Genomic DNA, 14,594 nt, shown 5'->3' with positions numbered 1-14,594 from the left:
TTCAGAGCCAGACTCCTGGCCAGCAGCTGCCGCTTTCCAGCTTCCCAGATTTGAAGATGGCATCTGCCAGCAGGAGTGCAGAATTAAGGGTTGCAGCATAACAGTCCCTTCTAAAATAATCTTGCAAACTCCTCCCCAGCTTGGTTTTGGGTCAGAATCCCTAAAATTACAACTTCAGAAACTTCAGATTTAAGTAGCTAAAATAATGAAATGTAGTAATTTAAATGTTTTATGATGGTGAAATTGACCAAAATAAATTGTGAATTTGAGAAGGCCCTAATATGAAAGATATAAAACACTGGTCTTGAGTAGATTATCTAAAAATGATTTCGGGAGCGGGGAGCTAATATTTTTCTGGTGTAAATAAAGCAAAGGTAAAGAAGACTAATGCATTTTGTGGTTGCTGTATATAGTAAAATTTCTCAACTCCATATATATTTCCTGTTCTTGCAATCAGCTGGTTTATACCTGTTCTACCAGTCTCAATATACATTGAATATATCCATATTATAAATTACGTGGATTACAAAATAATCCACCATTTTAAATTGTAGTTTTGTTAGGAGTCCACCTCTGCAACAAAAGAAATCAAGCCAACCATTTCAAGACCAAAGGGGGAGACATCCTCTTTTAGTTTAAACTCCAGTAGATGCACAAAGAGTAGGGAAGTGTGCTTTTTGGGGGGATAACTTGCAGATTTGAAATAGCTAAAACTGATCTGTACTACAGGTTATGTCAGCATAATTTATGTTGCTCGGGGATGTGAATAAGCCACCAGTGAGCAACATGAGTTACATCAACCTAAACTCTAGCGTGTGCAGTGTCGTGTCACACTGTCGGTAGTAGAATGTCTCCTGTTGACATAGCGCCTGCCTCTCATGGAGGTGGTATCATTATGTCAACAGCAGAGCATAAAGCTTCTTCACCTGAGACACTACAGCAGCTCTACTGTCATGCTTCTAGTGTAGACATGCCCCTAGTCCATGCAGCTCTTCCCCCCCCACTCCCATTGGCTCATGAAGCCTCCTCTGTGCCCCTGAAAATGGCCCTCGCCTCCCGGCTCCCTGTGCTCAACGGGGCAAGGGAGCCATCCGGTGCGGCCATTAAAGATGGAGTATTAAAGATGGTGTTGGCTGGCGGGAACCAGCTTTTTGATGTGGCCAAAATCCTCCTCTAAATACGGGGGTGTTTTTGTTTTGTTCTTTTTTTTTTTTTTTCTCGACAACTTTGCCTCAGCTCTTCGCGCTGGATCCACTGATATCTTGGCTCTTCGCCCAGAATAGGTTGGCCACCCAGTCGTTCTCTAAGCTGTGTTTGTGTAGAGAGGCTATCAGGTACACCTAATACTTGGGACAGCAAGTACATGTGTAAGGTCACACATATTTCCCCATGCCAAATATGGGGCACAAAGAGGGGAGGCCTGCCGGTGCTCGGAGCTTTAGCCTAAAGGGGGAGGGAAACTACTGAGTGTTAACGGTTCTTCTCCTCGTCCTTCCCTCCCCCCCCCCCCCACTTCAGGGGAAATATGGGTTAATGTTCCCGTTTTTAAAGAGAAGTTGGGCTTCCTGAAGGAGGTCTTAAATAAGGGACTGTTCTTGTAAAAACGGATGGATGGTCACCCTATACAAGTTGCTTCTTTAGTGATTAGAAATTCATAGTGAGGCCCAGTTGTTGTGTGCACCATTGTCATAAATGAGGATAGATCCCAGTGTCTTCAGCATCAAACTGAGAAGACTAAATTACCTGCCCCAAAGGATTAACTCACTTAGCAGTGAGGAGGGAGGTAGTTCTCCAGTGTGAGCCAATCAGCCAGCCAAGTCAGTACAATTCTGGGTTCAAGTGTTGTTTTCCATTGTGCTGGGGTGGAGGACTGATATCTTTCCACTCTCATTAGAATTCATTTATATAAGTTAAAGGCTATGAGAATATTCCCCTCCCCCTTTTTGAATTGGGATAGTAATGGTAGTGTTTCTTGTCAGAGTGATGGAAACATCTAGGTTATTGTCCATGTGTGGGAAGTATTCTGACAAGAGTAAAGAATGTGTGATTGATAGCAAGGTGGACAAACAATCTCCAGGAGGACATGAAGTCCAAAATTAACAGCCTGGAATCTGGCAGGAGTCCAGTAAAAACTACTAGAGATTTTATTTTTGATTTAGAATGGCTTGAGAGAGGAGAAAGTTTGGATTTACATTGTACCAAATCTATTCTCGCACTTTATACGTCAATGAATTTATCCCCATGGCTTTGCCAGTAAATAACATGCCAAATCAAATTTAACATCCATGATAGGAATGGAATGGTTTAATTATTTTCTTTAATATTTCTTGGTTTAATCCTTTCTCTCTAGCTGAAGTTTCTTACGCTTCACTGGACCACCTCTAAGATGGTGTCTTTTCAGCCTTTGTACCGAACAGTCTGCATTCAGGAAAGACATTCTTGGATCAGTTATTCCAACTTTATAGATGACATATTTGACATCAAAATGTTTTACAAATGTTTGGGTATAATATTTAGCAGGACATAGTATGCCTCTTGAAATGAATAGATGCTGAAAAGCTTTTAAAAGTTTGAATTGCAGTTAGTACACTTCACTCTGGGGAAAAAAGTGTTTTCTTTTTTAATATAGCAATCTATAAAAACATCTACAAACATTAAATACGCAGTAATTTTGTGGGGATTTATTACCCCATACCCATTTTAAAACTTTTAGTTCCACACCCTTTCAAAGGGACCTTACTTCAGTCTATAATTTTGGGACTTCAGTTTTGAATTAGCAATCAGTTGTAGGTACAAGTGATAGAATATACATAGCTAACTATTTGAGGATTTAATACAAACCCTAGTTCAGATTAGCAGGATGATTAGAGTGACATTTGTGGTGGTGGTGTTGATCTTCCTTTTGTTGAGAGTCTCACAAATTTCTCCAAAGCAACATTTGGACAAAATCTGGGTTGCAAAACATTTTCCTATCAGAAATAAAACTTTAAGTAAAGAACCTCCAATTTCCATTTAGAAAGATATATAAATAAGATTTTAACCTGGAACTGCCTCTCCTACATGAAATATTTTTAGTCATAATGAGAGGCTTGTTTAAAACAGAATGAAATGTGCACATAGTATTTATTTGACCCATCACTTTTTGGTTTGCTTTATTAATTTTATTGAAAGTCTGTACGCTTCTGAACTTGAATTAGGGTTACAAACACTTCTTTTTAGTGTGTTAATTTGGCTAAGAATATTAACTTTCTTTTGATAATCTTGTAGCTGGGAAGCAGTGGTGACTCTAGTATGAAATAAGCAGGCCAGCATTTAAGTGTGTGTATGCAAATACAGGCAGTCCCCGACTTACGCGGATCCGACTTATGTCGGATCCGCACTTACGAACGGGGCTTTCTCGCCCCGGAGCTCACAGGCAGCGGTCAGCCACCTTGATCTCCGGGGCGAGAAAAACTGCTCCCGGTGCCCCTGGTCTGCTGTGGACCGTCTCCAGCAGACCAGGGACACCGTGAGCAAACCCGCAGCAGAGGCGTGTTCCCCCGCTTCTGAGGCTTTGCCAGAACAAAGCCTCAGAAGCGCGGGACCCCGCCACGGCTACGGGTTTGCTCGCGGTGCCCCTGGTCTGCTGGGGACGGTCTCCAGCAGACCAGGGGCACCGCGAGCAAAGCGGGTTCCGCGCCAGAGCAAAGCCTCAGAGGCGAGGCACCCCGCCGCTGCGGCTTTGCTCCCCGTGTCCCTGGTCTGCTGGGGGGGGGGGGGGGCGCAGCTAGTGTGCCCCCCCCCCCCCAGCAGACCAGACTTTTGTTGTGGACCCTGGGGCAGAGCAGCTGGGGCGCTGCCGGTTAGTCCCGCAGCGCCGCTCTGGGCACTACTGGACCAACCCGGAAGCACCCCAGCCCTCTGCCCCAGGCGTCCTGATTCAGCCGCTGCTGGTCAGTTTCAGCAGCGGCTGAATCAGGACGCCTGGGGCAGAGCAGCTGGGGTGCTGCTGGGTTGGTCCAGTAGCGCCAAGGAGCCGCGCTACTGGAGCAACCCAGCAGCACCCCAGCTGCCCTGCCCCAGGCGTCCTCAAGTCAGCCGTTGCTGAAACTGACCAGCGCTGACTACAGGAAGCCCGAGGCAGAGTTGCTCTGCCCAGGGCTTCCTGGAATCAGCGGCTGATCAGTTTCAGCAGCAGCTGACTTGGGGACTTGGGGTTCTTAAGTTGAATCTGTATGTAAGTCAGAACTGGCGGTCAGTTTCAGCAGCGGCTGAATCTGGACGCCAGTTCCGACTTACATACAGATTCAACTTAAGAACAAACCTACAGTCCCTATCTTGTACGTAACCCGGGGACTGCCTGTATATCTGTTGACCTGAAAATGTTTGTATAATTAGTTTGGTGCGTGTGCAATTAATTTGCTGTAGAATATAATACAGAAGGCTGATTGTGGCATCTTTAGTCCCATTTGAGGTTTATGTTATTTATGAGTTTTCCAACTGGCTTTAGTGAAACTACTCATGAAATAAGATATTATTTAATATGAGTAATCGTGGCAGAATATAGCTCACTGTAAGCATGTTTTCCATCCATTATTACAGACAGCAAGCAGATTCCCTACCCAGATTTACTGACTTCTGTCCCCAAAACCCAGGATGTAAGTTCCCAGTGGCCAAAAGTCTTCCTAAAGCCAGCATAAGCCACATCACAAGAGGCTGAAATCTCAGACAGAGACAGTCTTTTCATTCTCTCTCTCTGTAATATGTTAATACAGTAAGGTCCTTGAAGCATGACCACAATACAAAGAATAACAATAATTATTAAGGAAGGAAGAGATCTCTTTAGTTAAATTGCTTCAAATTGCTGTCCATTTTTGTTTATACAATATCAATTCCTGACCTTTTGGGAGAAAAGCTCTGTGTGAAAAAATTCAGCACTCTTGTCACCTTTAGTTGAGGCTGGAGAGAGTTCTGACCGCAGTTCTCTACTCCTCACAATTCTCCAAGAAATATGGGTAGAGAAAAATTGATATTCTTGGTACTTCTGAGATTATGGGCCTGGGGGGAAAAGGGATAGCAGGAGAAGAGAGAGAGGATTCAGGCCTTTCTTATACATTCTAATGAAGGATGTAAGGCAAAAGCACAATTCCTCTCTCCCTCACCCTGTATCTGAAGATCACTTTTAAGGACCATAATTGACCAGGTTCTCTGTAGTATACCTTATCCAGAAAGTTATATTTACACCTGTAAAAGGTCACCTTAACACAGGGATAAAACCAAGAGCAAATTTGCTTCCCTTCTTAATGTGTGACCAAATAAGAATGCTAGTCTTGTGCACAGAATCAAGGATAAAGAAGGTGCAGCACTAAAAGTTTTAAGAGATCACTGAATTGTCATAAAATGGTTCAACCTGGCTCAGCAGAAGTTTTCTGGGGAGTGGGAGGGTGGAGTAAAACTGATACTTTTTTTTTTTAGTGTAGTCTTTGTTTGGCAAATAATTTGGTTGGTTTCAATTAATACAGTAAATATAAAAAGGGGGTGCCGTAGGGAATCCAGGCTTAGACAGCTATTGATTAGTATGAAAATATAGCCAAAGCAGCACTTCACAAAATCTGTGTACTACTTAAAAAAAAGTTCAGGCTAATCTCTGTTGATGAGAGAGGAGGGAGGTGGTGCTAATTAATTCACGAGCTGTAATGGCTGTTCGTTGTCTTCTGCGTGGACATTTGGAGATTGATTGTCCTATAAAGCCCTAATGGGCTGGGACCATCCAGTTAGAGAGGTTGCCTCTCACCTTGTGGCTTACTGCTGTAGTTTAAACCTGAAGAAACTAGCAAGCTGGAGCTCTTTTAGGATATAGGAGAGGGAGGCTTGCAGGATGGTCCCTGTAATAGCCCTGTCACTTGGAAATTCCCTGCTCAGCTTGATATAAAACATCCTAGAACTAAGGCAGTGCTGCAAAGCCCGTTTTGTTGTGTACGCATTAGGGGAGAATAGAGGTGACAGTGCCTGGGTAAGTGGGTGAGTGTGTTTTTAAAGTTGTGTGTAATGTTTATGCATTGTCTTTGTAAGTGACTGCAAGGATGCCTGGAGGGAACGGATAGGTGTATGTGTGTGTGTGTGTGTGTGTGTGTGTGTGTATTTAAATTTAGTTCAATGAATAATATTTCCTCCTTCCCCAGGTGGCAATATCTAGTTTTACGAGAGTGATTTTGTACTGTGTTTTAAGAGTTTGTTGTGTTTTATATAGTATTATAATTGTTATGCAGGTAATACACTGAGAGTCCTGGCAAGTGTTGCTTTAGAGCCAAAATGTATAACAAAACATTTTTAATGTGAAATTATTTTATAATAAGGTTGGAGCTTATGGAATCTGGATGTCCATCTCGCATTAGATATCCAACTGCCATTGGATACCAACTTCTATAGGCCCCATTGAAAATTCCACCATACTTGCTTGTTGCACTTTCCACTGATGGAGCTCAAAAGCCTTTCAAAGACTACGGTAAAGCTGGGAATTGAAACCATATCTTCTGACTTCCAAATTCTGTCTCCTCCATATAACGCTTACACGGCTTTACCCCTCAGTTTTTCATACTGATCTATCACATATTAACATATGTTCCTATTAACATATTAAAATTTAATTTTGTTCCTCCTCTATGTGACTACTAAATAGTAATAATAATAATGAAGTGAAGACATTTGTCTGCATAAGGAAATATTTCACTATCATTATTCCAGTATAATGTATTTAGAATAACTCTCCAGATACTCTCATTTGGAATAAAAATGCACTTTTATTTTGGAATAGTGATTGTGCTTTGTGAGTGGAACTATTGCAAAATAATAATGACTTTTATTCCAGAAGAGAGTATACATTTGGAGAGCTACTCTACATGAATTTATTCTATCATAGCTGTTCCAGTCAACTTCCTTGTGTAGTTAAGTTCTATTAAAAAAACAAACAAACCTAAATGAATATAGTGACTTCAGGATAAGGGCTCTCTAAAGTTAGATTGGCTAAGGTCTGTCTTCCCTGGGTGGTTGTCTGTGCGGTTTATTGTTGTTGTTGTTTCTGATTTTTAGCCTAATATTAGGCACCGGATTGAACTCCAGATACAGATTCAAATTGTGGATCTTCTACAGAGTTCCTAAATGAACTTGGACAAGTCCTTTTAACCTCTAAAATGTTGATGATAACACTGTTACAAGGCAGGGAGCAGGATGAGGATGAATTCTATGTTTGAAGTATTCAGATGTTGTGATGATGTGTGGCATATAAATACACGAATAAACAACAATGTGAATAGAATGCACACATATCTGGGTACACAGATGTTGGCGATGGAAGAGATACCTACACTTGCCAGTACAAGATGGTTACTTACAGTATATATTAGTAGGCATCCCTAGCGTCTTTGCTTTTCATGGTAAAGTGATCATACTGCCTGGGTAATTACGAAAGATCGACCACAGTAGCTATTTTAAACTGCTAGTAAATGGCAGGATGTAAGGTGGCTTTGAAAAATAACCTTAACCAATTGTATGGTGGTTGCATTGATGGTGAAGTGGTTACTTTTAATTAAAAATTAATATAGTAAATAAGTGCTCTCCTCCCTCCCATTTGGCTTTACCTTCTTTGTCAGTGGTGACTGTAGTTATTTAGGCTAGCTAAGAGTGGGAAGCATAACCATTATGGAGCTGAAATGATTAAAATGAAAGGAATTACCCAATAGGAGGGTTCTCGCTAATGTTTCTGGCACTTCTTCCCATTCACATGCGTTCTAGCTAGTTTGGGCCAGTTTTCAGTAGTGCTGAACACCGGCAGCTCCTGCTGACTTCAGCATCTGGCCTGGGGACAACAAAGATTTAGAACAAGGCTCGATTATAGGTTCTTTAATGGAGGTTAATGGTGGGAGAATTAACACCTCAGAATGAGGCTTGTCAGAATTCAGTTTTTAAAAAAATAATGTTGATGGATAATAAGTTTATTTTTAAGCAGTTTCAATTTTTATCTATTTAAATTTTCACAGCTGTGGAAAATTAGCAGAAAGGAGATACCAGATACCGGGAATGTCCAGGCAAAAAATGTAATGATCACATACGTTGAGATTCCAAAGTGTTAAAGCTTTATAGCCATTAAAACACAAACTGTCAAATCATTTGCCAAAATATAGGGAGTAAATATCCTTAAATCAGACTCTGTGTTCTTAGTCAGCATTTCCTTAGTTTGTTTGTACATTTGGAAAATATATTTCATTGGTCAGTGTGCCTAAGCATCATGAAATCAACATTTCCGAACATTCACTAATAAGAATCTAGTTTTCCAACCCTGCCTATCCAGCAGCTGCTTGTCTGGAGCTCCTCAAAGATTGTCTCTGATATTAAAGTTGTGTTTAAAATGCAATGCCAGAATATAGTTTTGCAAGATTTTGTTTTTTGTTTTTGAGATCTGAAGAAAGTGCTTTGGGATCTATTTTACTTGTCAAGTGGAAGTTTTTCTTTGAGTTCCAACCTGTTAACATTCCAGTGATCTTTAGCATTCCACATTATTAACTATGCTTCGTATTTATATGTTATACAGAGATCCCTTGGATTTGGCCCTGGGCATGGACAACCCTCTCCAGGCTCGAAGGAGAGGACTAACTAGTGGAGTAGCATTCAAGAAAAACCAAAACACGTGCTAAAGCTATCCAAAGCATAACAGGAAGGGGAAGCCTTCCAGCCCAACAACTATGCCTTTTGGGTTGAAATTGCGACGGACCAGGCGCTATAATGTCCTGAGCAAGAACTGTTTTGTGACCCAAATCCGTCTGCTGGACAACAATGTGATTGAGTGCACACTGTCAGTGGAGAGCACAGGCCAGGAGTGTCTGGAAGCTGTGGCCCAGAGACTGGAATTACGGGAGGTAAGGGTTACCTAAGAAAGGCCATCTGTCCAGTGTAATTTTAACATTTTTTTAGCTCAAGCAATTTGTTATTTAGAATCTGTTTATAAAGATCATGTTCTGCTTGTTGGCCTCATGTTATCAGTAACTGGAACTTTGGCATACACATTCTGGTATTAATGAAAACTGAGGACAGCACACTGCCTATACTTTGTTCTGTGATTTACATTCATCCTTGCTGGGAAGAAATCTGCATGATCTGAAAGAGAGCTCTCTTCTCTGCTCATGGAAGTAAGTGTGTGTTTCTCTACCTTTGAGACGGTAACTGATAATTTACACATTTGGGATTCACATCCAAAATGGTTAAAACTCCCACTTGTGGCAAAGGCAGTAAACTAATGTTCTCTTTCTTTTTTGAGACTGTTGAGAAAGGACTAGTAGTTAAGTACCAAAGTACTAATATATGTTGATTTAACTGTGCAATTTATTTGCCAAATCCTAAGATTTTTACAAGCTGGAAATAGTCTTCAGGATTTGTTTCTTTTTAATTATTTAGATCTGTAATGGAATTTATTAATTGATAGCAACCCTACTGTGTATGTATAATTTCGGTACTTGAATTTATTAAAAATTATTATAAAATACATGATATTTGATCATTCCATCAGCTTAGCATAGTGGCATCTCTTTTTGGAACCCATGTTTTGTGGGAAGTTTTAGTCCAAACCAAGTATTATTGAGAAAGTTCAATAGATAACAAAATAAAGTTAGAAGAACTTACAACCTTAACTAGAGCTATGCATTCTTAAGATGCATCTTCCTGCATCAAGCAGTATCTTTGGGCCTGGTTATGTTGGTATTATTTTGACATAATATAATTGATTTTAAGTGACTCCACTCTGCCATCACTGTAAATCAGAATCAGCCCGTTGTCTTTTGAAGTGGGCAGCATATAACACTGTTTTAATATGAAAATAGGTTTTGATAACTGCAGCTTACCTACTTATTAAAATATAGAAGTTATGCCAGGATGGAAACCAATTCTCTGAAATCATGTAGGGCCAAATTCAGATGAACTATAAATAGATGCTATTCATAGATCCCCATTTTACAAGTGACTTGTAAGTTGAATTTTGATTGGTCAAATAATCTATATATTTGACAGAGTTTGTCTGTTTGCTTGTCTGTCTGTTCAAGAACTCCTCCTAAACAGTAAAAGCTAGGACCACCTTCCTCTTGTCACAACCTAAAGTAAGGTCAGAGTTTGGTTGTGCCAGGACAATGGGATGTGCCTGGAATAGGATGGCTTCTCATAAAACCTAACAGAAGAAAGACAGAATCACCAGCCAGGTGAACGGGACTGGCTGGGGGTGTCCCACCCCTCCCAATCAGGGACTGCCCCAGTCCCAAGCCTCCCACCCCATCAAGTGCCCTTTTGGGAAGGCTGGGGGTGGGTGGTGGTGGTGCTGAAGCTCTCCCTCCACCAGATTCATACAAGAACATTGCTGGCTTTTCCCTTTCATCAGGAAGCAAGGGGAAAGTGTGCACTTTGCTGCATTCCTCACTCTGGCTGGGGAGCGCAGGAGGAAGATCAACCTGGGACCTGCCCTGATCTCCTGACCATACCCGCTGGAGCTGCAGCGGTCATGGAGAGGTGCTTCTCACCTGGCCCAAAGCTCTATCCCTAGGGCAGCCTGCAAGCTGAACCCCTCATCCCCAGCCCCACCCCAGGGCAATGATTTCAATGAAGCATGCACATTTTCATTTTATTTTCCAAAAAAACAAAAATTAATTGAGGTAAGCACCTGAGCAACGCTGGGTAAATCTTCTAGTAATGTGTAATATAACATTTAAATAGTCTCTATAAGGTAATTTCAAAACAAAAAACCAAATCATTTCATGCTGAGAATGTCAGAATACCTCAGAACTTTTGCTCTGGTTTTCTTTTGAATTAAGTTCTCACAGTATCATCCCAATTTTGCAAAATGTTTGGATAGAGAGAGTTGCCTTTTTCTACAGAATATGGTTCTGTTATTGTTTCTTTGACCAGCTCTAGTTGCAGCCCAAAACTTACCTACTGCTTCCATTGAACTGTGGGGCAAGGGGAGAATTACTTTTTACTTTTCTCCTAAGCCTTAACAGAACCTTCATACACATTCATGTCTCAGTCTAGGCATGGGAAAATTTTAGGCCAAAGAGCATGCTTGTTTCGTGTCCTGCACCAACTCTGCACAATGTCTCCTCCTTGAAAGTTATCTCTCTCCTTTCTCACTAACCTTGATTCCCACACTCACTTTGCCTTTATCTAGATTATTTTTATAATCCTGTTTTCATCTCCTTTGTTATTTTTTGTGACTGCCTAAAAATCAATAATCTAGACCTTGACTAAGACAGTGATGTTAATTATATGAAAGCTTCTATTAAAATAAACAGCAATTGTGTTTTTAATTTGATAGACTTTTACTGGTTCTATTACAGAACTCACAGGTGTGTTATAAATTGCACCTTCAGGTTCAGAAATAAACACATCTTTCAGTCAAACTGACTTGTAAGGAAAATATTTTGTTAAAAATAAAACTCAGTTTGCTGGAGTTCACTGTGTATTGTTGTGGAAGACCTGTCAATCATTCTACCACACATGACTGAAAAACAGTATTTTATGGGTTATGCATATTTTTATTTGATCTCCAGGGAATGCAGCTCTTTCCTTGACTGAGTCAGGGGTCAAGCATAGGCCAGCTGAAAATGTAACCATGTAACTACTGTAAAATTAGTTTGAATCCTTTGCACTAAGCATCAGCTTGAAGGTTTGATTCATTTTGAGTTGACAGTTATCAGTAGTAATAAGCCTTGTAGGCCTTGATATAATGCTAAAAGTACAAAAGAGTTATCTCCCGCCCACACACGGATCAGGAAAGGAATTTCGCATAATAGGATTTATTCCTCTCCAGTAAAAGAACTGGTGACTCTATATTCACTATTACAAAAGAATTTTGCCATGCTAGCTGTCTATGAAACTTTAGTGTTTGTTGCTTTTTGTTTTCATTAAGGCTCTATACATCAATAATAAACATAGTGCACTTTAAAACCAATTAATAGATTAGCTGATATTAGGTATGTACAGCAAACTTTACCTTGATATTATGCTAGTCTCAGTACCCAGGCATAATGGAGTTGGAGGTACCCTACCATTTTAAGTGACAGTAATGGCACCACTAGCAGCACATGGTGCCACAGAACTTCACATGAATCACTGTTTCAGTCACCAGCATCTCTGACTACAGCACTGTGGCTATACACAACAGGAAGTCTTGCATTCTTTAGCCTTGCTGTCTCTCAAGATAAACAAGATTACACCCTCTGAGTGCATGAAAGAGGGAAACCTCCAAGAACAAGCAGCTGCAGTAAGTTGTGATCTCCCTTTCCAGTATTGAACTGATAGCCCAACATGGGATTCAGGGGATCTCTTTTATTAGAGGCATGCAGATACTTTATGCCTCATCTGTTGTTTAGAATTAATTTATACTTAGGTTTATAGCTGAATACGCCAATAAATGTTGAGTCATTTGTTTCTTTTGATTTAAGTTAATTAATTGAATAAGTGTTATCTGATTTGGCCCCCTCAACCTTCCTCCTCCAGTCATTCCCATGATGCTAACAGGTTAATAGGAATGTCTCTGGAATAGTCTCCAGGATACAGTAGAAGCTCAGACTTATAAACTGACCAGTCAACCACACACCTCCTTTGGAATCCGAAGTACACCATCAGCCAAAGGTAGTGTAATTGACTAACAACTTCTTGAAGCAGCTGCCTGCCTCTCTGCCCCGCCGCTTGCAGGTTTTGCCTCCCTGCAAAACGGCAGAGGGTTCAGCCCTCGCCGCGCTGTTCCCCGCCACCTCCCCATTCATTTCCCCCCCCCCTCCCCGCCCCCGCCAGAGGCAGTAGAGGAAAGATAAATTGCAAGCCCGTCACTTGTGGATCCAGCTGGCGGTAGTATAATTGACTAACAACTTCTTGAAGCAGCTGCCGGAGCACTTCCGGGTTCCAGTTGGTGCCGGACTATCGGGAGTGCCGGACCGCTGGATGCCGGACAATTGGAGTTTTACTGTACCATGTTAAACGTCAACTATTAAAAAAAAGGGAAAGCAGCATTTTTCTTCTGCACAGTGAAGTTGCAAGGCTATATTAAGTCAGTGTTCAGTTGTAAACTTTTGAAAAAACAACCCAAAGGTTTTATTTAGAGTTACAAACAATCTCCATTTCTGAGGCGTTCATTACTCTGAGGTTCTACTGTATAGCAAAGTTTATTACACTGAAATTTGTGGAATTTTTAAGCTTGTACAACAGAGTTTTATATAAATAAACATCTCATTTTTAATTTTAAATTAACTGATTGTTTTCATTCAAAGATATAACAATGTTGAAAATGTTGGAACTCTTTATAACTATTTATTTAAAGAAAAATTCCAACCCCCCTCAAATTCTGCTGAAAAAGTATATTTAAATTAAAATGTATAATAAAATTTCTATTATGGACAAGGCAGTTTGAACATTTTTTACTTCTTCCCTTCTTTGCATTGTTTTTGTTACAGTGAGGCAAAACCCTGTTTTGTTTAAAATGAATGTAGAATTTCTACCAAGGTTTTGAAGTAATAGGCAGCAACAATGCATAAGAAGCAACAATGCATCCCGAAGTATAAATTTAAACCTCTCCCAAGCCCACAGGTAAAACTAATTTCCTGCTACATAATCATTCCACATAGGTAATCATCATCAAATAAATGTTCCTTCCTTACTAATTCATTGCAATATTAGATTAGATTTAGTTGCAGGTGGGAGGAGTGATTGCAAAGAAAAGGAATGTGTGGGAGCAGAAAAAAGTATAGTTATTTGACAACCTTCTAGAAGAAACCATTTAATACATGAACTCTTCAAACTAACTCGTTCACCCTCAACATGAAATGAAATGAGCTGATACTGTACTGAACTTTTAAGTTATTAGAGGGCTTACAGTAATGTCAGTGATCTTAAAGATCTCCCAAAGAGCCAAGATTATTTGTAGTTTAAAATTTACATGAGTTATTCGAAGGCTAGGAAAAATTATAAATACTGTGAGAGGCTTTGAACAGCAGAAGTCATTTTACCCAGGGGATAAAAACTAAGGGACAAAAATCAAACATTTTTAATGACTTGAAATTTACCAAGGTTTCTGGCATGTTCTGTGGGATATAAAAGGCTGTCCAATGACAGTGTCCATGTCAGACAATTCAGTGTGGAAGAAAAGGGAGAAAGAGCAATGGGAATTTAGGGGATATAGAAGTGATACTTCTCTTCCCTGAAAGCATTTAGTGTAATAAATCACCAACTGAAAGGCTTGATACACTTGTGAGTGCACAGAGTTCTTTTCTGTATATGCGATAAACAGCTCATAAAACAGAAGTGCCAGTTAGCTGAATCTCAGCTTAAATGAAAAAAAAGTTCATAAAGACATTAATTCTAACACTTTCAAATATTTTATAATGTTAACAGTTAAACAACCACCACTATCATGCATTCCTGTAGATTAGTGAATTTCTAAATAGCAAGGAAAGTAATTCACTGTCTCTGGGTATTGGCAATGGAATAGAGAGTCTTTCATCTCTAGGTACAGTACATGATTCAGAACCAGCCCAGATATATCATCCCCATAAGTTGGTACTGTTTGATGGCTCTTTGGGTGAAGA

At 40.2% G+C, this 14,594-nt stretch overlaps 1 protein-coding gene across 1 annotated transcript in view; it reads left to right on the top strand.

Moving 5' to 3' along the window:
- The window catches only part of PTPN14 (protein tyrosine phosphatase non-receptor type 14), a 186,235-nt gene that overhangs the window by 75,353 nt on the left and 96,288 nt on the right, over positions 1 to 14,594 (top strand). The window contains exon 2 of the mRNA XM_075925194.1: positions 8,567 to 8,891. Within this exon, the coding sequence (XP_075781309.1) occupies positions 8,718 to 8,891 (174 nt within the window). The 5' untranslated portion in view covers positions 8,567 to 8,717. The remainder of the gene's footprint in view (positions 1 to 8,566; positions 8,892 to 14,594) is intronic.

This window comes from Pelodiscus sinensis, chromosome 3, assembly GCF_049634645.1.
Source record: "Pelodiscus sinensis isolate JC-2024 chromosome 3, ASM4963464v1, whole genome shotgun sequence".
Classification (NCBI taxonomy): Eukaryota; Metazoa; Chordata; order Testudines; family Trionychidae; genus Pelodiscus; species Pelodiscus sinensis.
The sequence above is the reverse complement of the archived record's forward strand: the minus strand, read 5'-3'. Positions and strand labels throughout refer to the sequence as shown.